General features: G+C 45.7%; 1 protein-coding gene across 11 annotated transcripts in view; it reads left to right on the top strand.

Moving 5' to 3' along the window:
- The first annotated feature begins 4,063 nt into the window (after nucleotides 1-4,063).
- Nucleotides 4,064-14,142, top strand: part of ARHGEF11 (Rho guanine nucleotide exchange factor 11) — a 107,099-nt gene continuing 97,020 nt past the window's right edge. For all 11 annotated transcript variants that reach the window (XM_057727055.1, XM_057727085.1, XM_057727079.1 and 8 more), the window contains exon 1: nucleotides 4,064-5,580. In XM_057727055.1, the coding sequence (XP_057583038.1) occupies nucleotides 5,549-5,580 (32 nt within the window). In that variant the 5' untranslated portion in view covers nucleotides 4,064-5,548. The remainder of the gene's footprint in view (nucleotides 5,581-14,142) is intronic.

Here is a 14,142-nt window from a genome sequence, read left to right as displayed (position 1 = left end):
TAGGAATTCAACAGGTTGAATGATCAGAATGTCCTGAATGACAATGAAATGATGTCTGTAACAGAGGTTTAATATTGGTTACTCTGGCTACCCAGAAGTATTCTAGAGAAATCTAAATCAGCTAAAAAATAAATCATAAAATTTTCTCACCCTTAGGACTAAACAATACCTTAATTAAGCAAGCCTCTCCACATCATCTTTCCAACTGATAAAGGTTGAAGAGGGACAAAAGATCTCCAATAAACAGTAGCACTGTTGCTAGGCCTCTCTCCTAACAGCATCCCAGAAGGAGAATGACTGAAACCTGGAGCCCATCTTTCTAAACGATACACCTGGTTTGGGCTGAGGATGTGTGCACATGAAAGAGTTGTTTCTCTAGAATTTACACTGTGAACCATTCAAGTTTTTCCATCACAGCTCTCCCTCGGCTATTCAATTAAATATTAAGTTTCTATAATCCCTCTCAGAAAAAAAAAGTTTTTTTCCTTTGCTTCTCACACCTAAAAATAAGGAGGTATGAATTCAAGCCTAAACGTATCAAACTAGTGGGATTTCATACAAATCACCTAAACCCTCTCTGTGCCATAGTTTCCTTACGTGTAGATAAGTTTAACATAACAACTAATGAACAGAACAATGAATGCCCTACCTATTATCCCACAGGATGTTGGGCAGAGAGGGTTCATTTCCTAGTAGCATTCTTGGAAAAAAGGTAAAAGGACTCTGTTGATTCAAGATACCACTTCTTAATGTTCATCCTGATTTTCCTGCCCAGCACTCTGTAGTTTACAGAGCCTATGCCTGACCTTATTTAATCCTTACAACCTGCAAACAGCAGGTTGCAAAGCCAGAAAGAGATACAGCCCCAAACAAACTCAGTTCTTTGGATTCCTAGTCTACTGCTCTTTTCATTAACCAACAGCTGCTTCCAGGTTCCTACCACCTAGTCTGTCTTGGGTACAATCTAATTTTTTTTTCCCCCTGAACTGAGACTTGGCAGTTCACTTAATGGCCAGCTAACTTCAGGGAGTTATCCTGCTAAGGCCACCCCTCCATTCCCACAGTCTTCAAAGTACTGTATGCAAAGAGATACACCGCTCCAGCAAGAGGAAAATATTTAAATGCATTCACAATAGTATTTAACTATAGTATAAATAACTATTTAAGCTTTATATTAATATTTATTATTGTTTATCTTTAGCCTACGGACTGACCTAGCGCTCTCTCCGGGTCATTACTTCTGAAGTCATCTGTCACGTGCAGTATGTGAGATGTTTCCAGGAACCAGCGGTGATGCCTCACGCAGTTCAGACAGTTTCCTCACAATGTATGCCATCCAATGGATGAAAATAAGCCTCTTAATTGCTACAAACTTTACAATATTTAGTAAAGACAGGGAAAATGACAATAAAAATTCTTCTTCTGCTGCGATTCATTAGTTATCTCCTGGGAGAGGCCTAAAAAGAGATACTGAACAAAGCAGGGATACACATTTTTATTTTACAAAGTTCTATCAGAAATGGCTGGCAAAGGACTTCCCCGGTGGTGCAGAGGTTAAATAATCCGCCTGCCAATGCAGGGGACACGGGTTCAATCCCTCATCCAGGAAGATCCCACATGCCACGGAGCAACTAAGCCTATCTGCCACAACTACTGAGCCTGTGCTCTAGAGCCCGCTAGCCACAACTACTGAGCCCACGTGCCACAACTACTGAAGCCCATGCACCTAGAGCCCATGCTCCACAACAAGAGAAGCTGCCACAATGGGAAGCCTGCGCACCACAGCCAAGAGTAGCTCCCACTCACCACAACTAGAGAAAGCCCACTTGCAGCCATTGAAGACCCAATGCAGCCAATAAACAAATAAATAAATTTTAAAAAAAATCAATTGTCTATAATTTAATTAAAAAAAAAAGAAATGGCTGGCAAGAGTATACCACCTAGCACTTATTTTCAAAAACAAAAAAACCACTTCATCTGTCCATTCAAGGTGAAGATGACAGTCTGTTAATTAGTGGGAAAGTTACTGCTTTTCGAAAGAAACTCACGTTAGGGAGAAAGCATTTTGAAAATGCCTGGCTGAAATGGTTCCAAAATTGTTATTTTTTAATTCATTTTTGGGTGGCGTCACATGGCATGTAGGATCCTGGTTCCCTGACCAGGGATGGAACCTGCGTCCCCTGCAGTGGAAGGCAGATTCTTAACCAATGGACCACCAGGAAAGTCCCTGAATTTCAATTAAAAGACTATATTCTGTGGTGAATGGGACTGGAAGATAAGCATCATAATTTGATAAAGGCAATCAAGAATGCACTCCTTCTGCTTGATTCTGCCTTTTTGACAAGCATCTTTTCCAGTCATGACAGCAATTAACTTTCACTAAAAAATATGATTTTAAAATGCATTTCATCTTTATTTTAATCTTTTAATATTTCTACTTTAGAACAAAATGTATAACGTATGTAATAAAATACATGTAAATAATTGTTTAAAAATATTACATAGATTACGAAAGCATGAGAAGAAAAATGTTTGGTGACCACTGGTCTATCACCACAGAGGAAGTGTCCCCATTTGGGAACATTTTTGCAGGTAGTATAGGAAAGGAAAAAGAAACAAGGTCAGTAACAATTTGAACTGTGGTGCCTCAGATTCCTGGCAGACCACCTGTCTTCGGGGCTTCTGGCCTAGGGGTTGGTGGAGATGGGGTGAAGTTCTTTTATTTACCAACTTGCACCTGGTATAATTCAGAGGAAGCTTCTGGTTCATTCTGAATCCTCAGCGGATGCTTATTAGTTTCTTTTTCCTCTTGTTATTTGCAAATCCATCACTTCTAACACTGCTGGGGTCACTCAGATCCCTCTTTACTGCTAATGGAGGCGTGTGGGTAAATACGCATATACATGTATTTTCCCCCAGAACAATCTAGGTAGTGTGGAAGGGAGAGAACATATGCAAACACACCACCGCCCGCAGGGTATTTTACAATCGCATTTACTCAGGTGAGAAGACAAATTCACTCCCCAGTCCTAATGAAAAAGTTTCCTTTTTGTCTTAATTATTTTTAATCATAACACTTCGGGCCTTCTGAGTAATGTCATGTTACTTGGAAAGATTTAGAAAGTGTGATTCCATGAGAGGAGGTTATGGAAATAGAATTGTCCTTGAAAGGATTTTCCATCGAGTTCAAAAACACTTGACCTAGCCTGGTATTAAGATGCCCAGACAACCGGAGCGGGGAGGGCAGAAGGGTCTCCTCCCTCGGTGTCGGTGGGTGTTAGAAGTGAGCAGGGCCACCGAAACGGGAGGAAACAGTTAAAAGAGCTCCCGGCACCCAGGCAGGAGACCGCGACAAAAATTTCTGAGAAAAGAAGACTGAGCAAAGAGGTGGAGGCAGGGTGAGCAGTGGCGGCGGGAGAGCAGGGGTGACGGCGGTGAACGCACACACCGGTCCACGTGGGGAGGGGGCCTGAGAGCGCCGGGCCCCGCGGCAGGGTGGGGAGGGGGGTGAGAAACAAAGGTCAGGTCTCGCGCTCAGGGCAGGAAAAGGGGGAGACGCTCCCGAGGGAAGGCAGCGAGAAGGCGGCCGGAGCGGTGACGCCGGCGGGGGCGGCGCGCTGTGCCTCGCGCGGGGTCCGCCGGCGAGCCAGGCCGGGAAAAGCCGGGGATCCGGCCAAGCCCGGGATCGGCTAGGCCGCACCTGAGGGCAGGGCCGGCGCCTGTGGGGCCGTGGAGGGGACCGCTCGAGGACCGGCGGCGAGGGGGGCGTCGCGGCGGGGCAGAGCGCGCAGGCAGCCCTGCAGAAGGGCCGGCGGGGCTGGAGCCGCGGCCGCAGCTCGCGAGGAAAGGAAGAGCCGCCGGCTTCCCGCCCCCGCCCCCGCCCCCGCCGCCGGCCGCGGCGTGAGGGGGAAAGGCCGGCGGGCAGCGCTCGGGGAAGGAGGAGCCTGCGGCCCCGCCCCCGCCGGAGCGAGGGAAGGAGAAAGGCTCTCGGGGAAGGAGGAGGGAGGGCAGCGCGGGGAGGGGGCGGCCGGCCGGGCCTGCGCCCGAGCGAGCGGCGAGCCGGGGCGGGGGCGGGGAAGGGGCCCGGAAGGAGGCGAGCGCGGCCGCGACGCTGGGAGCCGGACGCCCGCCCGCCCGCCCGTGCCGGCCTGCCGCCGCCGCCGCCGCCTTGCCTGCCTGCGCCCGAGCCGGGAGTCCCGCGGCCGCCGAGGCCGGAGCGCGGCGGTCGGGCGTGGGGCGAGCGGGCGAGCGGGGCCGGGAGTCGGAGGCCGCCGGCGGTCCTGCGCGAGGCGCGGTGGGCTCCTGCCTGCGAGATCAGGCGAGGGGCGGAAAGGGAGGAACGAGAGAGGCCGAGCGAGAGGAGCCAAGCGATCGGATTGTCCGGGAGGCTGCTGTGGAGGGATATCCCACCTGGAACTCAAATCCACAATAATAATCCAAACTGTTAATAATAAGGGAGCAGTTTTTCTGGCCAGGCGAGAGGGGAGAGCAGGGGGGGACGGAAAGAAGCGAAATCTCCGTTTCATGGAGGCGGAGGCGAGAGAAAATTTCGGAGCCTGGATGTGGAGAAGCAAAACAGAACTAACTCAGGAAATTGTCTTTCAGAAAAAGGCCGAACCTAGGCTGGGAATCAGGCTGGGATAGGTGGAGAAACCTGCAAGTTCAAAGGAAAAAGGAAAGGAGAGAGTATTTTCAGAGATTTTTCTCTGGTTTGTGGTATTGCTACCATTTTAAAGGTAAAAAAAACATTGCATTTCAGGTGTTCTGATTTTTTTTTTTTTTTTGATGCGATTGGCTCATTCAAAAATTTCAAAACCTTTCATGTAAAAGCTTTTTTTTTTTTAAAAGAAATTCCTAATTTTGGTTCCCAGGGTTGCACTGGACTTGGAAGGAGTGCTGTTGTGTACATACTATTGTATGGTTTTATTTATTTTTTTACTGTGCAAATCACCTGGAAGATTTTTCTCCAGGTATCGATTTGGATTTTTTCATCTTTTTTTTTTCTTTTTTTTTTTAATCCCTCAGTATATCTGTTGTTGTCGTTTTAAGCATTGGAGACCAGAGAATTATTTTTTACCCCTTTGGAGCTTGAGGCTCTCTTGCCAACAGAAGGACAGCTGGGAAAACTGGATTAAAAGGATGGTTTTTATCTATATTTTGCAGTTAAGACTGATATTTTGAAGCCACATTCTTTCTGCGATTCTTTTTTTTTTTTTTTTGGTCCATAGCGCTAACCTTGAAGAGATTTGTGGTTGAGTTTTTGGTTTCTAAGAAGGTCACAGTTTTTTCTCTTTTCCTTTCGGTTGTTTTGTTGGTTTTTTTTTTTAGGAGGGGGGAGGGGAAAAGGGGGCTGAGAAAGGAGACCATGTTAACTGGTAGAAGTAGAATGGAGCTTCAGTTACCAGGGTCCTGAGAGCTGGAGGAAAAAGGATTCTGTCTTCAAGTTGGGAGGCCATCCTCTCACCTTTCTTAAAAATTGCAAGCGATTCAATCCTGATCAAGACATCAAAACTACAGGATTCTGGAACCGTGGAGACACCGAGAAACCATGAGTGTAAGGTTGCCCCAGAGTATAGACAGGTATGTTGGCTAATAATGCGGTTATCCAACACTTACTTATGGAAAGCCTGGGAGGGAAGGTGTTGCATTTTGATAAAAGAAGGGTCTGGGTGGGCTGTGGGAATTGGTGGGGTCTCTGGGGACTGTCTGGGCATGTGTGTTTATGTTCCCTATGTGTGTGTCCATGTTCAAAACATATCTCCTGATTCAGTGTTTTTTAAATATAAACAGAAGACAGTGACGCCAGAAGTGGGGAAAGAGGGGGAAATGCTTTCCAGCCGCTTTTGACTTTTGCCAGGCCAGAGGCTGAATTTGAGTCCCTAACTTGCCAGCCTAGGGGTGGGAGGCGGGCACAAGCCTGGTCACGTGAGACCCCAAGGGTGATTGGGACCGGCTTTAGGTATGGGAGCTGCCGGGCCTGGCAGGGGCGTGGGCCTTCACCGGCTGGTTGTTGTGGAATGATGGGGCTTGGTGATGGGGTGGATCCCATTTCTAGAATGAGGAGGTTGTTCTTGGCCTGAATGATGGGACAGAAACACCCTTTGCACCCATACAGGTCTGGATTTTTACCAGTGGCTGGTAATGGCCCCCAAAATGCATAGGTCAATACTAGAATTTCTTCCTTTCCAAGCTTGGGGTTTACATTGAAATCTGCCAGCCAGCCGATGCCCTAGGTTTAATCTTCCAAGCCGTTTCTAATAAGCTTGACTCTGCAAAATGGGCCTTTCCTCTGCCTGGAGCTGGAAGGAGTTGTTTTAGGCTCCTAGGCCTGATGGGCAGAGGCACTGGCCCTTAGTGTCTGAGCACAGGATGTCCCTTCCCCCCACCCCACCCCCAAGAGTCTGCCCAGTCTCCCCATCACCGGTAACGCTACAGTTTACAGCTTTGTAAGGTATCTGCCTTTTCCTTTCCTACCCCTCTCCTCAGCCCTTTATCCTTGAGAATCTTGAGGGTAGTTTTGTGGGTGCTGGATGGGTGGATGGGTGGTTGGAGGACTGAACAAGCAAATGAAAGGACTGGGCCTGGAAAAAAAAATTATTGGAGAAATAGGCAAGAATATTTGCAAGGGAGCAATGGTTTTCTCCCTGTCCAGTTAACCTTTGATTATTCATGCTGATAGTAATTTCTTTGGGGCTGTGGAATGTGGCCTAAAATGCATATAATCTCTCTCTCTCCCAAACACTAATCTCTGTATTGCCTCAGAGTCCCATTTAGATTAGTTCAGCAGTCCCCAGACGGAGACCTGACTTGGCAGTGGAGAGAAGGCAGACAGCCACAAAGGACAGATCGTGTATATGGCTGCTTGAACCTCCATCCCTTCCCCTTTTTGTTGGCTTCTCTTTAGTTTGACTCTTGTAAAGGGAGAACTGAGGCATGTGTCAAGGCAAGGAGTTGAAATGGTTACACGGCTGCCCTTCTCTTTTCATCCTCTTGGAATTTGGGAATTAGCGCGCTTGCCTTTTTGAGATTTGGGGGTAAACTGTTTCTCTGAATTCAGAGATGTGAGAAGATGGAAACCCAGGTGTTGGGGGTGCAAGAAAGAGGCAGCACAAGTTCCCGGGCTGGTGTGAGATGCTCCTTTAGGAGTTCGCATACCCTCAAAGTCGTCTCAGGATTTGTAGAGCGTGGTTTTTCTGAGTGCTTTGATAGGAATGTATCTCATTTGAGCCTCCCAGTATTTCTGTGAGGCAGACAAATCAGAAGTTATTACTCCCATTTTACAGAAGTGGTGATTGAGACTCTGAGAGGACACCTGGCTAGCCCAGTGCCATCTTCCCTGACGAGTGGCAGAATCTGGACTCAGACGCAGGTCTTCTGAACCCGAGGCTCTTTCTGTTGCCCCACTCTGTCTAAGTAGGTTTATATACTAGTCCTGTGGAATGGGGACGGGGGCACCATTTTATTCTTTCTGGAAGTAGAGTAAGATACTTTTCAGCACCCCCTTGCGCTTGGCACATTGCAACTTTGCAGGGTGAGAGCATTCCTCACCTTTACCCCTGCCCTGATTTTCTGCCCCTTAGAGGATCAGTTCTGGGGCTTGGGTCCCTTTCAGGGGGTCTCCAGTTGCATTGGATCTTTACGCCTTTAGCAGTAGGTTCATTCTGTTGGATCTTTTGACGTCTCAGGTTCAAGACCCTGTGGATTTTAGATAATTCACAATTTTACACAATTTTATACCATACTGGAGGGATTGAGTGGAAGGATTTCAGATTAGGGCAGGGATTCTCTTTTAGTTTATCAGTTTGCTGTGTGGAGAGCCTGGTGTAAGGTGCCGTGCTCTAAGAGTGTTTCAGAAAATTTAAGTAATGCAGTTCTTGCTTACAAAGAGCATGCAGTCTATGTGGGGAGCTGGGAACGGTTCTCCTGAAGACCGCGTGAAAGCAACACTGGACTATAAGCTTTGTAAAGGCAGGAACTGTTTCGTTTGCTCAGGTGTACCCTGCATGCCTGGCCTAGTGCCTTGTGTGGGGGGAGCGCTCACTAACTATTTGACAAATGCATGTTGGAATGAGTGAACACGTCAGCACGTGTAAGCTCATCCATGTCAGATTTTTTGACATTCATGTGTTGATTTCAAATGTAGTCAAAGTAAGGTCAATTAGAGAAGGCTTTCTAGGTGATGCATATTTTCTAGGACACAAGCATGGGGGACCATGTCTATGGAGAGAGATTGTGGCTCAAAGAGTAGAAGGCTGTGGAATATTTATCCCGTAGGGTCTTTAATCCCCTCTTGGGAGGTGACTCCTGGGTCCAAAGAAACATGAAGTATTTGCAGCTCATCGGTATCTTGCAGTGTTAGTCAGCTGTTACTGAAAGATGGGCTAAATTGTAGCTGTTCGTGTCCCTTTCAGGTTCGTGTCCCTTTCAGTTTTCGTCTGTGGACAATTTATTGCCCCTTAATGTGTGTTCTTCTCAAAAGTTTCTAAAAATGTGTTTGATATTGCAAGCAGAGATAATAATACTGAATTATTTTTATAGGAATGGTAATGAGTTTTGCTAAGCCATCTATATCCATTTGCCTAGTTCTCCATGGCAAATGTTTTTTGAGATGGCCAGATGGGTTAAGAGTTTGCATCCATAAAACAGCTTTCCTCTGTGCAGAGATAGTTAGCTCATGTGCGGACCAAAGCAGATGGAGAAGTACTAGATTTAAGTCAAGAGTTCTTCATTTGAGCCCTGGCATTCCCCTTAACTGTGTGACCTTGGGAAAATCACATGCCTCCTTTGGTTTCCTCATATGTAAGGCAGTAGCTCATTTATATGAAATGTTTTCTGGTTTACAAACATTTTCACATCGCTTGTCATTTGAGGATTATAACATTTATTGCATCTTTCTCACAGTGCTGTTGAAAGGAGCAAATCAAATTAGATAATATATTTCAGATTGCTTTCTAAACTGCAAAACTCTATAAATTTTAGTTTAGGTAAACTCATGGATTTGATTTAACTTCATGCCCTGCTTTCTGAACTGGCCCAAAACAAATTAAGAGTGACTGAAAGATCTTTCCATTGTTTTGAAGAATTTAACCAGAGTGAACAGGCTTTTTTGTTGCAGAAGTGCATGAGGTTATAAAGAAGACATACTTTTCCAATGGTCAGGGTTGGGTGATGATACTGGAATATGAGAAGGGGAAGGTTATTGAATCTCCTACCCAGGAATTTTGATGAATGGGAGAGGCTTGAGCTACCTTTGCTTACTTAGATGAGGATAGAAAGGATCTGCTTTATGATCTCTAGCTGTTCCTTGTTTTAGAAGCGTATGGCTTTGCTAATTCAGAATTAACCCAGATCCAGCAACTGTTCCTTATCAGGGATCTGAGATTGAATGTAACTTTTCCCCAGCCTGTGGCCTTTTTTTTTTCCTTTAGAAGAGGCAAAATTTCATGCGAGGTGTGTGGAGGAGGAGGGAGGAAAGAGCCTGCAGGCTGAGGGGAATGTTGTAGAGAAGAAAGGCTGGTAGCCTAGGCTGAGGAGACTGGGCTTGTCTGAGGAGGAGGTAGGAGAGGTTCCCAGAACCCTTCCCACCTCAGGCTCCTCCCTCCTGCTTCAGGTTCTTACTGCGCCCTGGGAACAAGAAATCCCCAGACATTCAGCAGAGTTTCTACCTCGTTTAGAGGTTGGCCTCCCAAAGCAGGGACAGGGACCCAGAGCTACAAATAGCAAGTCCCCTGAAATGCTGAGTCTTCTCCAGAACGTCCCCTTGTGCTCTTCATGTGTGAGATGAGAGATGGCGGTAGATTTGCAGATGAAACATTTGGTGATTAATCACCACATGCGCAGGAGCGGGCTAAGCTTACCTTCTTCACATACTCAAACGTTTCTGAAAGAGCACCCCTTGATAGACAAATTTATTTAGCTTTTTTTTTTTTTTAAAATAGTCAAAGTACTGTCAGAGTCCCTCTCGTTCTATTTAGGAGAGTCGACAAAAAATGTGAAAAGTTAAACGACCGTGAGTCCATCCGAAATAGAAACGATTCTTTGAAGGTCACATGGCTAACCTCCAAATTGGTGTAAAGGCAGAGGAGTTCTGGAAGCCCATAACCTCCATGGAATAGAGTTTGGAAACTTTTGGATAGTGTCCCTCACTGCTGTAAAGGTCTGGGGATCAGATGTATGTGAGAAGGCTTTGTTAATGCTGAAGTTCCGTAAAACGTAAGAGGAATGACTTTAACCTATACTGACTGTGTCTGCTTCACATCTTCATAGTGGCACTGCCTTTAAAAATCCATTTTGTTGGTTTATTATTTTTAAAACTTAATTTCAAGATTTATCATGTGGCTTGGAAACCCTTTTCCCCATGGACTGTGCATTCTTCTTTTCTCTATCACCGAGTCGGGGAAAGACCCAAGCATAAGCACTATTTACAATAGCCAGGACATGGAAGCAGCCTAAATGCCCATCAACAGATGGATGGATAAAGAAGATGTGGCACATATATACAATGGAATATTACTCAGTCATAAAAAGGAAGGAAATGGACCTATATGTAATGAGGTGGATACATCTGGTGTCTGTCATACTGAGTAAAGTAAGCCAGGAAGCGAAAAACAAATACCGTATGCTAACTCATATATACGGAATCTAAAAAAAAAATGGTACTGATGAACCCAGTGACAGGGCAAGAATAAAGATGCAGATGCAGAGAGTGGACTGGAGGACATGGGGTTGAGGGGGCGGGGGGCGAAGGGGAAGCTGGGACGAAGTGAGAGAGTAGCATAGACATATATGCATTACCAGCTGCAAAATAGATAGCTAGTGGGAAGTTGCTGTATAACAAAGGGAGATCAACTCAATGATGGGTGATGCTTTAGAGGGCCAGGACAGGGAGGATGGGAGGGAGTCGCGGGAGGGAGGGGATATGGGGATATATGTATAAATACAGCTGATTCACTTTGACGTACCTCAGAAGCTGGTACAAGAGTGTAAAGCAATTATATTCCAATAAAGAGCTTAAAAAAAAAGACCCAAGCATAGACCTGCTGGTGGCATCCAGGGTCAATTCTTTGCCCCATGAAGGGAAGCAGGACTATAGAAGTTGCAGATTCTGGTCTCAAAAGAAAAAAGTAATCATTACTTTATGAAAAGTCGTGTTAGAGCCCCTGTGAGAGGAGCTTTGGAGTACTGAGGGAAAACCCTCAGCATCTGAGTAAATATTGGATTGGCCAAGAAGTTCATTCGGTTTTTTCCCATAAGATCTTATGAAAACCCTGAACGAACTTTTTGGCCAACCCAATAGATGAGTGAATTAGGGTAGGCGATCTCTCAGATTCGATTCCTTCTAGCTATTATGTTCTTTGAGCCTCTGAAAAGATAATGCCTATGCCCTTTCTTTCAGTGAGCCGGGACTTTTTTTCAGGAATCCTATCTGCCTTCCTGAAAACCAGTGAAAACGAAAGTTTGAAAAAACCAGGGAACAGAGCTGTCTGATGAAGTGGGAGGGGAAAGTGGAAGAAGCACAGGGATGTGGAAGCATAGGGAGGGGCCCAGAAATCTGTGGCCCCCGTAGAATTAGAGTAGGGTTTGGAAGGCATTTTCTAGCCCTGAAAGAACACCCAGATTTGTGGTCCTAAAACAGTTGAGCAGATTTGATGGGAAAATCACAGAAGCCTTAAGTCTTAGGGGATCCTTTTCCCTTTCCTCTTGACTCCAAATAAGCCGTCTCTTGAGCTGATTCAGAAAGTTGAGGGTCTCCCATTTTCAGTGATCCTTGTGGTTCCATAAGTTGAATAGTTGTAAATTCTTTTGAATACCAAACTTTCCTTTGTTACAGTTTTTTTTTTTTTGACCGTGTCGCGTGGCTTGAGGGATCTTAGTTCCCTGACCAGGGATTGAAGCCGGCAGTGAAAGCGACAAGTCCTAACCACTGGACCACCAGGGAATTTCCTCCTTTGCTACAATTTAAGTCCACCTTCGCATCTTTTACTTTTGATTTCAACATAAGCCCTGAAGTCACTAGTATCACTTGATCGTCTTTATTGACTTCTTTTCTTTTCAATGATAGGTCACAGGTCTTTTTTTTTTTTTTAATTGGCTGTGTTGGCTCTTCATTGCTGCACATGAACTTTCTCTAGTTGCGGCAAGCAGGGGCTATTCTTCGTTGTGGTGCGTGGGCTTCTCATTGCGGTGGCTTCTCTAGTTGTGGAGCACAGGCTCTAGGCGCTCGGGATTCAGTAGTTGCGGCACACAGGCTTAGTAGTTCGTAACTCGCGGGCTCTAGAGTACAGGCTCAGTAACTGTGGTGCACGGGCTTAGTTGCTCTGTAGCATGTGGGATCATCCAGGACTAGGGATCAAACCCATGTCCCCTGCATTGGCAGGTGGATTCTTAACCACTGCGCCACCAGGGAAGTCCCTCTTTATTGACTTCTTTAAGATTCTGCTCATTCTGAAGAATAGCAAACAAAGATGTGAATGTGTGAGAAAGGGGCTTTGAAAAGTTAGAGTGAAGTGATTTCAGAGTCTTGATTTCCAGCACTTTCTCCTCCAGTATTTATAGCTGCCTTAAAATGGTGCGGTAGGATCTATAGTCACCAGTCGTGGCCTGGCCTCAAATCACGGAGAGAACGGGAGCGATCTAACAACCTTCCAGATGATGATCTATGATCTGTGGCACTTGTGGCATCAATTGGTTGCATGGCAAATATTTATCAAATAGCTCCATGCTCTGCTCAGTTCTTAGTGTCTTCTAGATAATTTGCAAGAATGTGGTGCTTACATTCTTGTTGGGAAATGTAATTAGTGAAGCAACACAAAACGATAAGAAGCTAGTACATCATTGCTGAATCTTGATGTATACCAAAAAGGCACGAGAAATGAGTAGAAAGTTGGTGCTGGTGAGAATAGCCAGGGGAGGGGTAGTTAGAAATTATTTAGGTTAAAGAAAGAGAGGAGGCCATTTCTGACAAGGAGAGCAACATAAGCAAAGGTTCTGGGATAGAACCAGCACAGGGTGGTCTCAGGATGGTAAGAGTGGTGGTCTTTGTAGAGCAGAGAGAAATTAGGTTGTCAAGGTGAGTATGGTGGGAGGGTGGGGGGATAAAGATATTCAGACTGGTGTGGTAGAAAAAAGGCAATCAGCGAGGTTTGTGAAATATATGGTTATAAAAAGGAAGGTTTAAGGAAAGGATTCTGATATTAATATGTAGATGGGAAGAGAGCAAAAGGTAACGTGAGAACAAAGAAGAAGGGCAGGATTTGAAAGACATTTTGGAAGGAACATCAACAAGGTATGTATGTTAAGGCTAAATCAGATTTGGTTCTCAAGTTTGGAGACTGGATGACTAGAAGGATCGTGCTATTGCTAGAGAGAATAAGACCATCATTAAAAGTCATTCCGCCTCCCATTGGTACCTGAACACAGAATATTGAATGATACTTAATCTTGCTTAGGCCCTTAGGTTAGGCTGTTTCTACCAAATAGATTTAGAGTTCTTCAGTGCAGTCTTCTAAAGGGAGAGAGAGGAGGGAGGAGAGGGGAGTGAATTCTGAGAGCTCCCTCAGGAAATGGGGTCATGATTTGAGGAGATTAGCATGTACTTGATATCCTGATTAATTAATCATACCCCACTTCCCCACTGCAGACCAAACTCCAGGGCTCGAGGGATATCTCTGCAGAAACCATCCTAGTAGCGTGAATATAGAGAGTACGGGACTTGAAGCGAGAAGAGCTTTGTGTGAGCCCCAGCTTAGCTGCTAACTAACTGTGTGATCGGGACAATTTGTGTAAAAGCATGTTGTGAATTCTGTAGTGCCAAACATATGGTGTTGTTGAGGCATTTGGTTTGGCAAGGACCCCAGATTGGCCTGAACTCTCCTCAGCTGCCACGCGATGACCTGTGCTTGGGTGCTGAGACCTCTGCTGATTCTAAACTGAGGACTGACAGGCATGGCTCTGGGAACATATTGAGCAAACACAAGAAGGTACTAGTTAAAAATCAGGTGTGGAAGATTTCGTCCTAAGGAGGTCCTTTCTTGCTGGAAAACTTCTTTGCACGGCGTCTTTCCTTTCCAGCTCAGACTCCCCAGCTTGGGATCCATGCCTTCTTCCTTCAGTTCAGCCCACATCTCACTAATTGTGGGTCTT

This window comes from Hippopotamus amphibius, chromosome 1, assembly GCF_030028045.1.
Source record: "Hippopotamus amphibius kiboko isolate mHipAmp2 chromosome 1, mHipAmp2.hap2, whole genome shotgun sequence".
NCBI lineage: Eukaryota > Metazoa > Chordata > Mammalia > Artiodactyla > Hippopotamidae > Hippopotamus > Hippopotamus amphibius.
This window is presented reverse-complemented; position numbering and strand designations above follow the sequence as displayed.